This window comes from Varanus komodoensis, unplaced genomic scaffold, assembly GCF_004798865.1.
Source record: "Varanus komodoensis strain SLA01 unplaced genomic scaffold, ASM479886v1 scaffold30, whole genome shotgun sequence".
Lineage (NCBI taxonomy): Eukaryota > Metazoa > Chordata > Lepidosauria > Squamata > Varanidae > Varanus > Varanus komodoensis.
The window spans coordinates 11,577,554-11,590,459 of NW_025335762.1; the positions used below are offsets into that span (position 1 = coordinate 11,577,554).

Genomic DNA, 12,906 nt, shown 5'->3' on the forward strand with positions numbered 1-12,906 from the left:
GTCTGTCCTGTGCTCCCATGTGCATAACAGAATCGCTTGCTGCGGCAGCAGGTGAAGTCAGTGGCACATTTCAGAAGATGGGGACACAGTAACAGGGAGAGGCCTTTTCAAAGAAACCCGTATAAGGAAGCTACAGCTCAAAGCACTGGACTCTGCAAAAGACACCCGCACTGTAACGTTAATGAGGAAATCAAGCATTTGGATGTGCTTCCACATTGGCTCGGACTTTAAACATGACTGCAGTTTTTCTTGCTTACTTCTTTTACAAAACTCCAACCTGCAAATGCATGCAAAGAAGATCATCTCACACTGGTGGAAGGAGGGGGAGGGCGGCATGGGGGAAGTCCCCTAAATCTGCCATGCAACCATAAATAATGCCTCAGATTGAACCCCCCCCCCCCCCCCAGAACTCCTGGCTGGTTTAGAAGAACCCTTTTCTTTGCTCCCTCCCCATGCAAGACAAATGACATCAGGTTTTACAAATGCTAATCACTTGCCTTATCTCCTCTTTACCCTCCCCAAAGAAGCAGAGAGACAATAAGCATCCCTCTGGCTGAGCTGTAAAGTATTTATGGGGCACCGGGCCTCTATAAAAAAGAGAGCTTCAGGTGTGCTATTGTCATGCTGATCACTGCAAGCCTCAGTTTAATGAAGTTATAGATTGCTAGGTTACCCACATCCTTGTGTGTGTGTGTCTCTCGGTGTGTGTTTTCATGCATGCTCGACTCAAGTTGTCTCAACGGCAGAGAATTTCCATGGAAAGAATGAAAAGGCTGCTGATGTTTAATACGTATTGATTGGCAAAAGAAAATGTTTCACAGAGGGGGATGTGGCGAATTGGTCCAGAAAGGATTTGGACTGGAACTGCCCAGCTCTGACACTGACTCAGTTAAGACAAATCTTTAAATCCTGCAGGAAAGAAAAGAACTGAAAGCATCTGCAACCAGACCACTGCCTTCCTGCCTGTATTCTTGTTTTTCCCTCCAGGGCAGCAGTTTGTCAATGCATCCTCCAGATGTTCTGGGCTACAATTCCCATAACCATTGCCCAGGGACAATGGGAGTTGTAATCCAAAAATATTTGGAGGGCCAGCCCTTGCTCACTCCTGCTCTAAACAGATAGTGGTGGTGATGCCTGCTTCTGTCATAACTGCTTGTGGGTTTCTATCCATCCATTGCAGACCAGGAGTTTCCTTCATAATTGTGATTTTATTACTGTTAGGTTTATATTTGTTAAATTAATGCTATTCACTTTATTATGTATTTGCTGTGTTATAATAAACTTGTAACCACCCTGAGAGCCATTTTGGCTTAAAGGGTGTGACAGAAATCCAATAAATAGATAAATGATGGTAGAGCTGCCCTATTTCAGGATGAAGAGTGACTGGACTGGGTCAGACCAGAGATGGGGGCCCTGAAGCATGCCTGTTCCCATTATCAACTCCCCCTATGTTGATATTTTAGGGAAGGTTTTTCTTTGAGGGCCTTGACATCTGGAGTCCAGTGGGTGGTGCCCAGAGAAGGAGTGTTTTTAGTGGTGGATCCTAACTTGTGAAATTTTCCTTCCAGACAGACCTCCTAGGGACCTATTTTGTTATCTTTTAGGGTGCTGGGCAAAGGGCTGGTTCTTTCCTGGCTTAACCTCTGGCTTTCAGCAATTTCCCTTAGAGCTCTAGTGCTGAAAGTTTTAGAACAAATAAAGGAACACTCTCAAACAAGCAAGTTTTAGTAGCCTTATCTCTGAAGGCTCAAGGTATAAATGGGCGCACGTTCCTAGATGCCAGGAGAGCATCTGATGAGAGTCTTGGGCTGATCAGGTGCTGGGGATATTTCCTGCCTTGATCTTATCAGCCTGACATCTGAAGTCTTGACACAAGTGCCAAAAGTAACCAAATCCCCCCCTTGAGAAAGGAAAAACCAACATCAAAGCACTGGGATCAGGCACGTGTCCATGAGCGCCTGCGCACGGTTTTGTAATTTGAGGCTGTGACCGTGTCATGCTCTCCGCAGGGTTAGCCTCTTCCCTGGCAACAGGACTTCCCGAAGGACAGGGTGGCCATGAAGAGGATGTGTCCGGCCAAGTCCATGCCTCCTCTGCTGAGGGTCAGGCTTTGTCCCCTGTGATTAGAGGCCATGGGGGGAGGCGGGAGGCCTTGGCAGCAGCGTCTCCCTCCGGCACAGGCTTCTCCATTGGCGTCACAACCGAAGAGCAGCCTCCTTAGCCGGATCCAGCTGAGGGTGGTCGCAGGCACTGAGGGGGGCTCATTCAGACCTCTGCCTAGATGTGAGTCGAGTGACCTTTGACCCCGCCCCCCAGCAACAGCCTGCTGCCTTGTGGAGGCAACACCTGCTTCATAATCAAATGGAAATGCAAATGGGGGAGAAGGATGGGGGGGGTGCAATTTTGGCATTTTGGTTAATGATTGCTGGAAAGCCCCCTTCCCGGATGACACAGGCAAGCACACTTGCGCACACACATGTGCCAGGCATCACTTCAAAGGCTATCCAGCCTGGAAGATGGAAGGGATATTGTGTCTCAGGAAATTCGTTCCTACCCCCAGTAATGCCTCACCCCTTGGTGCGTCTCCACTTCAAAGGGAAAAAGCGAGCATGGGCAAAAATGACCTTGGGGGGCTGAGGAAATGTTCCTGCCGCCCACAAAACCAGCATGCAGATAAGAGATAATGGCAGCGCAACCCTCCCACCTCCCCCAGGCAGGAAATTGAATTGGGTGCAGTAAAGAATGGAGAACCAGGGAAACCGCATAGCCTATCAGCTCAGATCTTCCATTCACCTTTGGGCCCTTATCTTTGCAGCTACAAGAAGAGCAGCAGGCTTTTTCCAAGGGTGATTTATTAGTGAAAACAACCCTGATAAGCTCTTGATGGGAAGGAGACCTGCCAACAGCCCCTGCCATTGGACACAAATGAAAGCTCAGCTCTTCCCCCAGTTGCCGGGGATATGTGAGCCACAGATGTGAATGAAAGGCATGTAGAGCTAACTGGAGTCAGAGTACCAAAATTAATTGGCATGCAAAAACATGCCTCCATGCACAATTCCAGGAAAGAAAAAGAAAAAAAAAAGTTCAGTCCTGCTTGGAAGGAAGGAAGGACAGACGGACGGACGGAGGGACAGATGGGTGGACAGACAGACCACATTTCAGCTATTGGGTCTGAGAAAAATATAAGCATTGATGGTGGTGGTGGTGGTGATGATGATAGATGTCTCCAACCTAGTGTCCTCCAGATATTTTGGATTACAACTCCCAGAATTTCTGACAATTGGCCATATTGGCTTGTACCGATCGCTGGGGACAGCAGGCTGGAGATGGCAGGAGCCAACAGTGCGTAGGGCCCTGCTCTGGGGAGGTTGCATGGAAAATTTGACATGGACGAAACAGCTGAGGAAGGGAAATGGAGGAAAAGCATGGAAGAAATGTGTCCTCCTTTCAAGCACACATGTTTGGACTTATTAGCCCGCCCAGGGAGCCATGCGGCTAATGGGGTGGGCTAAAATCCACTGTATTAGCTTACAGTGAGGAATGGAATCTTGGGGTAAGAGAAATAAACCATCATGGGCATTTGATTGCCAAATTACCCCCTAGAATGTAGAGATTGGGTTCAGGCAAAGCAATAACTCACATTCAAGATATGGATGTGGGTTGTTGTTGAACTGCAGGTTAATCACATTGTCTGAATTCAGCTGAGATAACAAACCATGGTGAACACCCAACAATGGTTCATTACGCAGTAATAAAACATGAGTTCTCTTCATGGGTTGTTCATGGTTAACATGCCATGATATATTAACATGGGCAACAAGATAACTCACATTTCAACAACAACCTGTGAACAAAAACCTACAGGCACACATACTCAATGCTTGAGCATGGATGGTTGTGTTTTCTGAACCTAGCAGAGGCATCTCAACAAACCAAAAACATTGGGAGAGTTAGAGAACAAGGCTTGGTAGGCATAATGCCAGAATTTAGGGCAGCCTTTACAAAAAAATAAAATGGGAGAAATAGGTCCAGTTTAGATTGCAGTGGAATTCTAGGTCTACAAAATAAGCAAGAGGCTGTGGCAGCAATCCTATACACATTTACCTGAAAATAAGTTTCACTGAATTTAATGGGACTTATTTCTTAAGAGACATGCATAGCATTGGCTTGTAAAATTGTAATCTTATGCACCCTTACCCAGCAAACACAGTAAGACTTACTTTTGAGTAAATTAGCATAGGGTAGCATAGTAAATTAGTCTATGTAACCAGTCCTGGGCTGCATTCATATGCTTTGCTACCTTGCTTTGTTCAACTAAGATAAAAGGAAAATGTTCAAAGATCTAGATCAGGGGTAGATCAATTGTTCAAAGATCTAGATCAATTAAAGTTGTGACCTTTAATTCCCAGAAGCCTCTGCCAACAAGACCAATGGTCAAGAATTCTGGAAGCTGAAGTCAAAAACATCTAGAGACCTACTGTTCCTTTTGACAAGAGACCTATGGGGCATGAGACCCACAGAATCACACATAAAATAAACACTGTGGCTTAAAAAGAAAAACAAATACAAGGCCACATGCACAAACCCAAACAACGTCCCCTGCCCTCGCAACCCTCCATCAACCCAGCATGCAGCAGTGTAATGAGGTGAAATGAATACTTACGGAATGGGCCAACTGGAAGAAAGAGAACATATGAAAGAAACAAAACAAAAAAAAGTATGAGATGAGTTGGATCAAATTAAGCTGAGATGAGTGCTCAACGCTTCAGTGAAAAAAAAGGTCCCGAATGAGAGCACAGGGTACCAGAGGCCAAAGCTTAACCAGTCTGTCTGCCACATACATGTGAAATACAGCTGGAGTCTGTCTGCCACATCCAAAGTCACAGACTTCCCTGCCTCTGTACCAAAGCTAGGGACTTGCCAATGCTGGAGAATCCCTGGCTCATGCTATAAAGCCTTCCTGTACTGGCTGAGTTTTATTGACCAGAATTAAGCTAATATCAGAAAAGGGATTGATTTTCATCTTGGTTTTACTCTTTTGCAGCTGGCCAGGGATTTTAATGTAGTTCTTTAAAAGAGTAATACAGTGTTGTGCTTTTGGTCTTTATTTATGTAGTGGTGGTCAATTTAGATCCTTTGGGATTGTTTAGAGGGATTGATATTTTAAGGAATGAATGCTGCTAGAGACAACTTTCATAGGTGGCTCTACATCACCTAATAACCTGTCTGGGAAAGAGACTACACAGTATAAACTGCTCCAGCACCTTTCAGTAATTTTTTTCCAGAAAAATGGTCAGAGGTGATGGACCAAAGAAAGGAATCAGAGATCCAGTAGGAAGAGTCAGCCAATTCTTTTGTCCCCAGAATGCCATGTTCTGAGATGCATTTTGGGAAGTTCAAAATGGTGACCACCATCAAAATAGCTGCCATCTTTGCCACTCAGTGGGGGCTATCATTCTAGCAAGCAGCAGTTGCGTATCTAAAAATGACTTTTTAAAAGAGTGGGTGGATCTTTCTTCCAGCAGCTCTTTTTATTAAAGTCTTAAATGCTGCTCCAAAGAAAGTGCCACAATAGAAGCAGGCCTGTTAAAAATACAGAGTCAGGGAGTATTATTCCATGCTTCACTATTTTAAAACCTGAGAGATAAGATAAACTTATTTGAAGTTTGGATGCCTTTCTTTCAAACAAACAAAAAAAAATGCCTTTCAAATAAACCAACCAGATGTGCTTGATTTCGAAGGAAACACCAAGGTTTAAAAGGTATCCCTGTCTCTCTACTTTGGGGGTGGAACCATATCAAGAGTATGATTATACGCAAGCCTAATCAGAAGTAAACCCCACAGGGCTTAAGGGGATTTACTCCCAAGTAAATGTAATGATGAATCAGAAAATGGTAAGTGAAACAAAATGGAGGTGATGGAAAGCCTGTGCCAGTTCCATGATTTGTGGGTTGAATCCTTGTTTTCATACAGCCCCTCTGCTCCCGTCAGCCTCTGGTGTGAGAGTTGCTGTATCAGCACTACAAGAAATGAAGCTGGAGACAGTTGCCTTGGCTATGGGTGCCTGGCGAGAGGCACAACCCGCCTCTGGATGCATCTTCTTCCCTCTCCACAGTGACTCTCACCTGACGCAGAACCTCATAAGCAGCTAAGCCCAACTTACCATGGACGCTGAGAGAGCCGGACGCCTCCGATTTGCCCACACTGTTCTCTGCCACACAAGTGTAGGTGCCTTCGTCCTCTGCACTCACCCGGCTGATGCGCAGAGTGTTGTCATGCTGCACCTCCGATCTAGGATGGAAGAGAAGGAGTGCGCCACTGAGGCCCAGCTCAGAGCAAAAGGGGCTGCGGCGTGGCATCAAAGGTAGACCTGGTCAGGCCCAGTGAGGAGCCACAGAGAAGAGCCCCTGGACTCGTCCCTCCTCCTCAGCCTGCCACCTGCTCAGTCAGCTGCCTCTGGCTCTGGCTCAGCCTGTGGTAGGGATGGTGAGGAGAGGAAGCAGGAGATGCCCCTGCTTAGTGGCCCACTGGCTCTCTGCTGGTCAGGCGAGCAAGGGCGAGCAATGCTGGGAAAAGGGAGAGGAGGAGCAGGAGCTGGTGGCAAGGCAAGGCAAGGCAAGGGCAGAGAGAAAGTTCCACTCTGAGGGTGAGGGCTGCCCAAGGGCCCCCAGAGCCCTGATGCTGGCCCCTGCACCTCCAGCTCCATTAAATATCCCTCCAAGCACAAGTAGCAGGACCCTCTTCATTAGTGCTCCGCCACTGGGAGGAAGCCTCAGACTCGTCTTGTTTGGCAGGACTCGGTTGACCACTTCCACGGCAGGGCCGGGGGGCGAGAAAACATGCTGCGAACAAGCACTAGCGAGATACACCGAAGGCAAGAGAAAAGGTGCTGAAATCATCGTGCCAAGGACAAAGAAACGTACACATGCTTATTCACACATGCTCTAAACTCGCCCTTGGACTGTCCGTAAAGGCTTCTGCCTCCTTAGGACTCCCCTTATTGGTAAAATAAGGATGCCTACACAGGGGAGGGGTGGGCATCTGCTTTCAGAAAACAGACTCAGGCAAAAGGATTCCAGTGGAAGGGAAAATTGTTATTTATTTCTTTTATTTATATGTGTATTTATAGACTGCCCGTAGCTGCCGAGGCCTTCCTAGGTGACTTACAATACATAAAACGTATTCGCAAAGTGATAACAAAGGGGAATGGGAGGGAGACACATGCAGGCACAAGCCCAGCTCATCCAGAGCAATGTGACACAACAGAAACCATCTGGGCCCTTGTGTCTCCATTTCAGTGAATACCCCGGAGGAGCAGAGCGATGGGGCAGATGGCATGCCAGAGATGACGGGCTCCAAACAGAAGATGTGGGGCTCCAGCCCTGTGAAGGGAGCAGCTCCTAACTCTTCCTCCACCTCCCAGTGTTAGCTTCTCATGTGCATCCCAAGAGAACACCCAGGTCATGCGTCTTGAGCATGTGGCTCATGTGCTCCACTGTTGAGCAACAGCCTCTCCCAAGCTGTGGCTTCTCACACTTGCCTGAACGCTGGTCTCCCCGATGGCAAGAAGCAACAATTAATGTGCAGCTTCTTCTGCACTTGTTTACAGGGACTGGAAACCTAAAGCCACAAGATCATCCATACCAAACACCACCCATGATTGTTGGGAGAACTGGAAAGAGGGTTCCACGCTGCTGGAGCCCTATTAGCAATTTTGCATGCATTTTTAGGGTCACTCATGAATGCAACTGATCTTCCTCCTTATTCGTTTGAGAAGAGCTTCCCTATTGGGGCTCCCGTCTCCAAAGGGGAAAAGGGAAGGAAGGAAGGAAGGAAGGAAGGAAGGAAGGAAGGAAGGAAGGAAGGAAGGAAGGAAGGAAGGAGGAAGGTAGGTTTTCCTGGGGGGGGGGGGGGGTGAAGACAGCTTTCTTTAATTGCATAGCGACTTGTGCACTTGCCTGTGATGATACCTTTCAACAACCCCATTGTGCCTAATGCCCCATTAAGGGAATTAAGCAGAATTGCTCTTGGTCACCCTGAAACCAAGACAAGGGTATCTGAACAATGTCACCACTTTGAAATTGTTCAGCTAACCTCTTCAGGCTCCACCACAGATCAGAACAAGCCTTCTCTAGAGGCCTGGATCTTTTCCAGCCATTACTGTTACTGCTTGCAATTTCCATGGTACTTTCCACGGCTCTTCCGGAGTACAAAGTGTTTGGCAGCCTTTATTTATGGATAGGGAGATGCATGCTTAAAAAGGGCCAGTCTTGAACCTGCTATATAGATTTCCTCCTGGATTGCAAGTAGAAACAAGCATGCACACGTGCACAGAATAGGGTTGGAATGAACCCTAGTGGAATCTGTTCCTCTAGTAGTCACAGACTTCCTCTTGTGCTCAGCTCAGTCTTGCAAAGCAAGCCAAGTAGAGCGGAAGTCCACACAAAGTGAGCCAAGGCTTGCAAAGTGAACCAAGCAGGGCAGAAGCTCACAAAGCAGAGCATGACTGGAAAACTTCTTCTTCTTTGGTTTCAGGTGCAAAAGCACAAAGGTGGCTGCAGGAGGTGGGGAAGAGAGAGGATGCTTGTGCGGCACATAGATTCCTTGCGAGTGCCCCATGGACATGGGACACACTGTCCCAGAACTCAGATTCAGGTCTGCTGCGAAGCAGGCCAGAGTCTGGGGGCCAAGCCCAGCCTGTCCAACAGATTTGCACCCTGAAACAAATTCCTTACACACCCCGAACTTATGCACACACCCCGGGTCCCCCCAGCTCCACTTACCGCCCTTGTGGAAGTTCTCCTTCCTCCTTGCGCCAGCGGCATGTTGGCACGGGATCCCCCTGAACTTCACAGTGGAAATTCACCGTGTCCTCAGCAAGCACCACTTGGTTTATGGGTCTCTTGATGAACGTGGGCCGTTCTGCCAAGAACAAGAATATTGTCAGGGGATTAAAACTGAGGGCAGACGCAGCATTGATGCCTGTGGCTGCCATCCAAGCAGCCCAGGAAGGAAGATGGATAGATACGTAAAAGGGAGTGGCAGAAGGAGAGAGAAGAAAAAGTCACAAGGTGTCTTGTTTCGGACTAGGTTAGTCTGTCAATTTCACTTTCTTGCATTTTGAAAGTTTTTCAGTATTAAGTTTGACTTGTTTTAAACCTTGAGAATTTTTCTAATCTTAAGTTAGGCTCATCCTGAAGTTTGGGACTCTAAAAAAAAAGCTCGCATGAAAATACTTTTGTGTACACTTTTCCAAATATCTGCATTCTTAGGGAATATACATATTTTTGCAACTTTGTTTACAGAATGCACAGCTGAACATTTCTCCCTGACTGGTGCATTTTTGTACATTGCATCAGTCTTTGCTTGGAGCTCTGTGTCACAAAATTCGGAGAAGTAAAAATTCAGAAGAGGATGTTGGTTCACGTAATAGTTTGAGAATGGGTATGGGAAATCTCTCCCTGCCCCCCCATCCTATTACAAAATTCCCACAGTCCAACATAACCCCATAAAACCATCTTACATGTCCTCCTCCCCCCAATCCCAGCTCTTCAGCTCCGGCTTACCAAACACCACCAGTTCTGCCGGTTCACTGTCCCGCTCACCCACCATGTTGGTGGCCACACAGATATACATGCCAGCATCACTCTTCCTCGTGTTGGACATCATCAGCTTCCCACCTCGGATCTAGAGTGAAAAGCCAACAAGAAACTCTGTTTAAATATCCACACATATTCACCTTCCTGGGCTCGTCTTTTGCTGAATGCCAAGACTCTTGGGACTAGGGGTATGCAAAGCTTTTGGGGCCTGCAGGCGCATTTGGCAATTTGAGAACCTATCCTGGCCACTGCCTCAGATTGGCTGCGGTAAGTCACAAGGTACAACTAACCTGCTCTAGAGATGGTGTGCAAAAGATTGACAGGTGTGATCTGAGCTCCACAGTGCAAAACAACTGCTTGATGTGACAGTTTTCCATAATTATTTCACTGCAAAGCATACTTTTCTGTCCCCCAGGCCTTGTGCTAGCAAACACATCTCCTGTTCTCTTTTTCTCTGTCATTCTAGATCACCATCCATTCTCTGTCTCTCAATCTCACACGCACACACACACACACTGCTGGGCACCATCAAAGGCATTGTTGTGGGTCCACCGGTCTGTATCTGCTCTGGGCTGCCTTAGAAAGCAGCTGCTACAGCAGGCACCCCAAAGGGAGCATCACAAACGAAGGTGAAGATATTCACCTTGCCCAGATATTCCTCAAGGACATGCCTCAGAATTGGAGCTTTGCACCTCATCCCTGGGGAAGTGGCACTGAGGGCTGAGTCTTCTCCCTTGCAGGGTTCCATGTGTTTGCTTTCTAACTGCCACTGTGACTGGGACCTTAGTAAGGATTGGATTTGGACTGGGACCCTGGCATGGGGCTGGGGGGGGTGGCTTTAACATTCCCCACCCATCCATCTATCCACACACCTCTGCAGTTCTAATCCAGACTGAGTCTCTTGTGCCAGCAATTCACATTGCTAGAAAAAGATCCCAGGCCTTCGGCGGGGGGGGGGGGCATTTTTGATGCTGCAAATTTCAGGTGGAGGGGTCCCTGATCTGGGCTGTGATTAGGGACATGCAAGGAACCCCTTTGGGGATGGGAATCTGTCAGATTCCCTGGGCTTGGCTGCCTGGATTCTGATCCACTTTGCAGTGAACCTGAGCCTGAGCTCCTGGCAAGCCCTCCCAGTGCTTTCCGGGCACTTGTAAGGGATTGAGCTCCATGCCAAGCCCCAGGGAACTGAGGCCACAAAGGGGTGTGTGGAAGAGCCAGGTCCCCTGCATAGCCATGTTGCAAGCCCAATCCAGGCTGAAGCCTTTGCAGTGGCCATTTCCAGAAGATGCACCCATTCTGTGCACTTAAGGACAGTGCTGCATGACTTTCCTGCAGCAGCATTTTGGACTTCAGTACAATTCTGGCAAACCTGGACCAGCAGCCCAAGATGCTGCCTTTCAGTGCTTACACTCGCCTTCAGTCCTGCTATGCTCTCCAAAATATTTTGCTGTGATCAGCACAGCACACATGTGCTTGTGAAAAGTTGCAGGTTCAGTCCCGAATACCTCTAGCTCAAATTATCTCTAGCAGTAGGCAATGGGAAAGGCCTCTGCCTAAGATCCCAAGGACCCAGCTGCTTGTCAAGAGTGGAGAGTGATGGACTAGATGGGAAGCAGGACCATTGCACCCATCTTTGAGTCCACCTCTTGTCTTATGCTCTTCCCACCAATGCCATCCTGGCAGCCATTCCAGCAGGTTGCAGGGGAGAGAGATGAGCTTGAAAGCAGAGTCATTCCACCAGTCCTGCTGACAAGGAGTACAGCAAGACTCATACTCTGGTCCAGGGGTGTCCAACCCACCTCTTTTCCCCCTCTACCCTCTGTACTACTTTTTCCTTTTGTGCTGTTTCTTGTAAACTGGCAGACATGGCTTGTCTTGCTTTTATTGATTGCGTGTAAGCTGCTCTACAAGACTTTTTTCCCAAGGAGCAGAAGAACAATGCTCGGAATAAATTAATAATCAGTGATAGAGAGTTGGATGGATTTCACTTGTTATCGTGTAGCTTCTAATGCTCCTGGGATCTGATGGTGTAGGTTTACTCTATTGTAGGTTTACTACAGCTGCCTGTAAGAGGAACATGCGTATTCCCAGCTCTTCTTATAATTCTGCTTCTCTTCTTGCACTACTAAAAAGTGACTGGCTGAAAAGGAGTACAGCAAGACTCATGCTCTAGTCCAGGGGTGTTTTGGCTTCTCTGGGCCACATTGGAAGAAGAAGAATTGCTTTGGGCTGCACATTAAATAAACAAACACTAACGAAAACTGATGAGCAAAGAAAAAGGTCTGTGCATAATTTTCATGGTATCTGCCACCATGGATAAACAAAAAAGTCCTCACATAATAATCCTAAGAGAGCACACTTACGTTTATTTTTTGGGACATTGTGACACAACATTGTCTTCTACAAAGTTCACACTCAAGAACCACACAATCAAGTTATCAAAACAATTGCAAAAAAATCTCATAATGTTTTAAGTAAGTTTACAATTTTGTGTTGGGCCACATTATAGCCATCCAGGGCCTTATCCGGCCCACGGGCCACAGGTTGGACAACCCTGCTGTAGTCACAAGCACAGACATCTTTCTGATTGAAGAAAGCACAGTATCACTTCCGGTTCCAAAGATGTGGCTCTCTCCTATGAGCTCACCGTAATGCGCTCATCCTTATCACTGATGCGAACATTGTTCTTCTTCCAGGAAATTGTGGGCTCTGGGTGTCCTCTCGGTGGGATGCACTCCATCACAGCTGGCTCGCCGGCAGCCACAACCACATCACTGGGAGCCTGTCGGAAGTCATCTCTCAGGACTACAAGAAAGAGAAGAGGGTGTGAGCAAGCCCTTGAGGGGGGTAGCCAAAGCAGTAGAGAGAGAGGCAGAGATGTGAACTGCTGTTAACACCTGCAGACATTCTGCTGTTCCTCCTTGACTACTGCAGCACCAGACTGCAAAATGCCAGTGTTCACAGATGGAATTAATTTAGCTTCAGTCTGTGTCAGCGGTTCTCAGGGGCCTCCTTATACCAGAGGGGGAAAACTCCTGTGCTCGTCTGGTTTAGCTGTAAGAAATTCAGATGGTGTTGCCAGTGGCATTGACGCTTGTCTTTTGTGCAGCAACAGGGAAATTACGGAGGGCAGAATGGATCCTTTAAAATCTGTGAGGCCAGCAAAGCCAGGGGAGACCGATCTGTAGCCTTGCCAGCCATGATGTGTCAAAGGCACCATGCCCCCTGTAGAGCCGTGGGCTTCCTACCAACTGCTGGTTGTGGGAAGAGGAACCTGTGCTGAACCTGTTTCAGCCCAAAGACTGAC

At 47.5% G+C, this 12,906-nt stretch overlaps 1 protein-coding gene across 2 annotated transcripts in view; it reads right to left on the minus strand.

Moving 5' to 3' along the window:
• The window catches only part of ROBO3 (roundabout guidance receptor 3), a 167,914-nt gene that overhangs the window by 49,840 nt on the left and 105,168 nt on the right, over window positions 1-12,906 (minus strand). For both annotated transcript variants that reach the window (XM_044437609.1, XM_044437608.1), the window contains exons 3-7: window positions 12,247-12,404; window positions 9,567-9,687; window positions 8,784-8,922; window positions 6,164-6,291; window positions 4,664-4,675 (exon numbers count right to left, since the gene is read on the minus strand). In XM_044437609.1, the coding sequence (XP_044293544.1) occupies window positions 4,664-4,675; window positions 6,164-6,291; window positions 8,784-8,922; window positions 9,567-9,687; window positions 12,247-12,404 (558 nt within the window). The remainder of the gene's footprint in view (window positions 1-4,663; window positions 4,676-6,163; window positions 6,292-8,783; window positions 8,923-9,566; window positions 9,688-12,246; window positions 12,405-12,906) is intronic.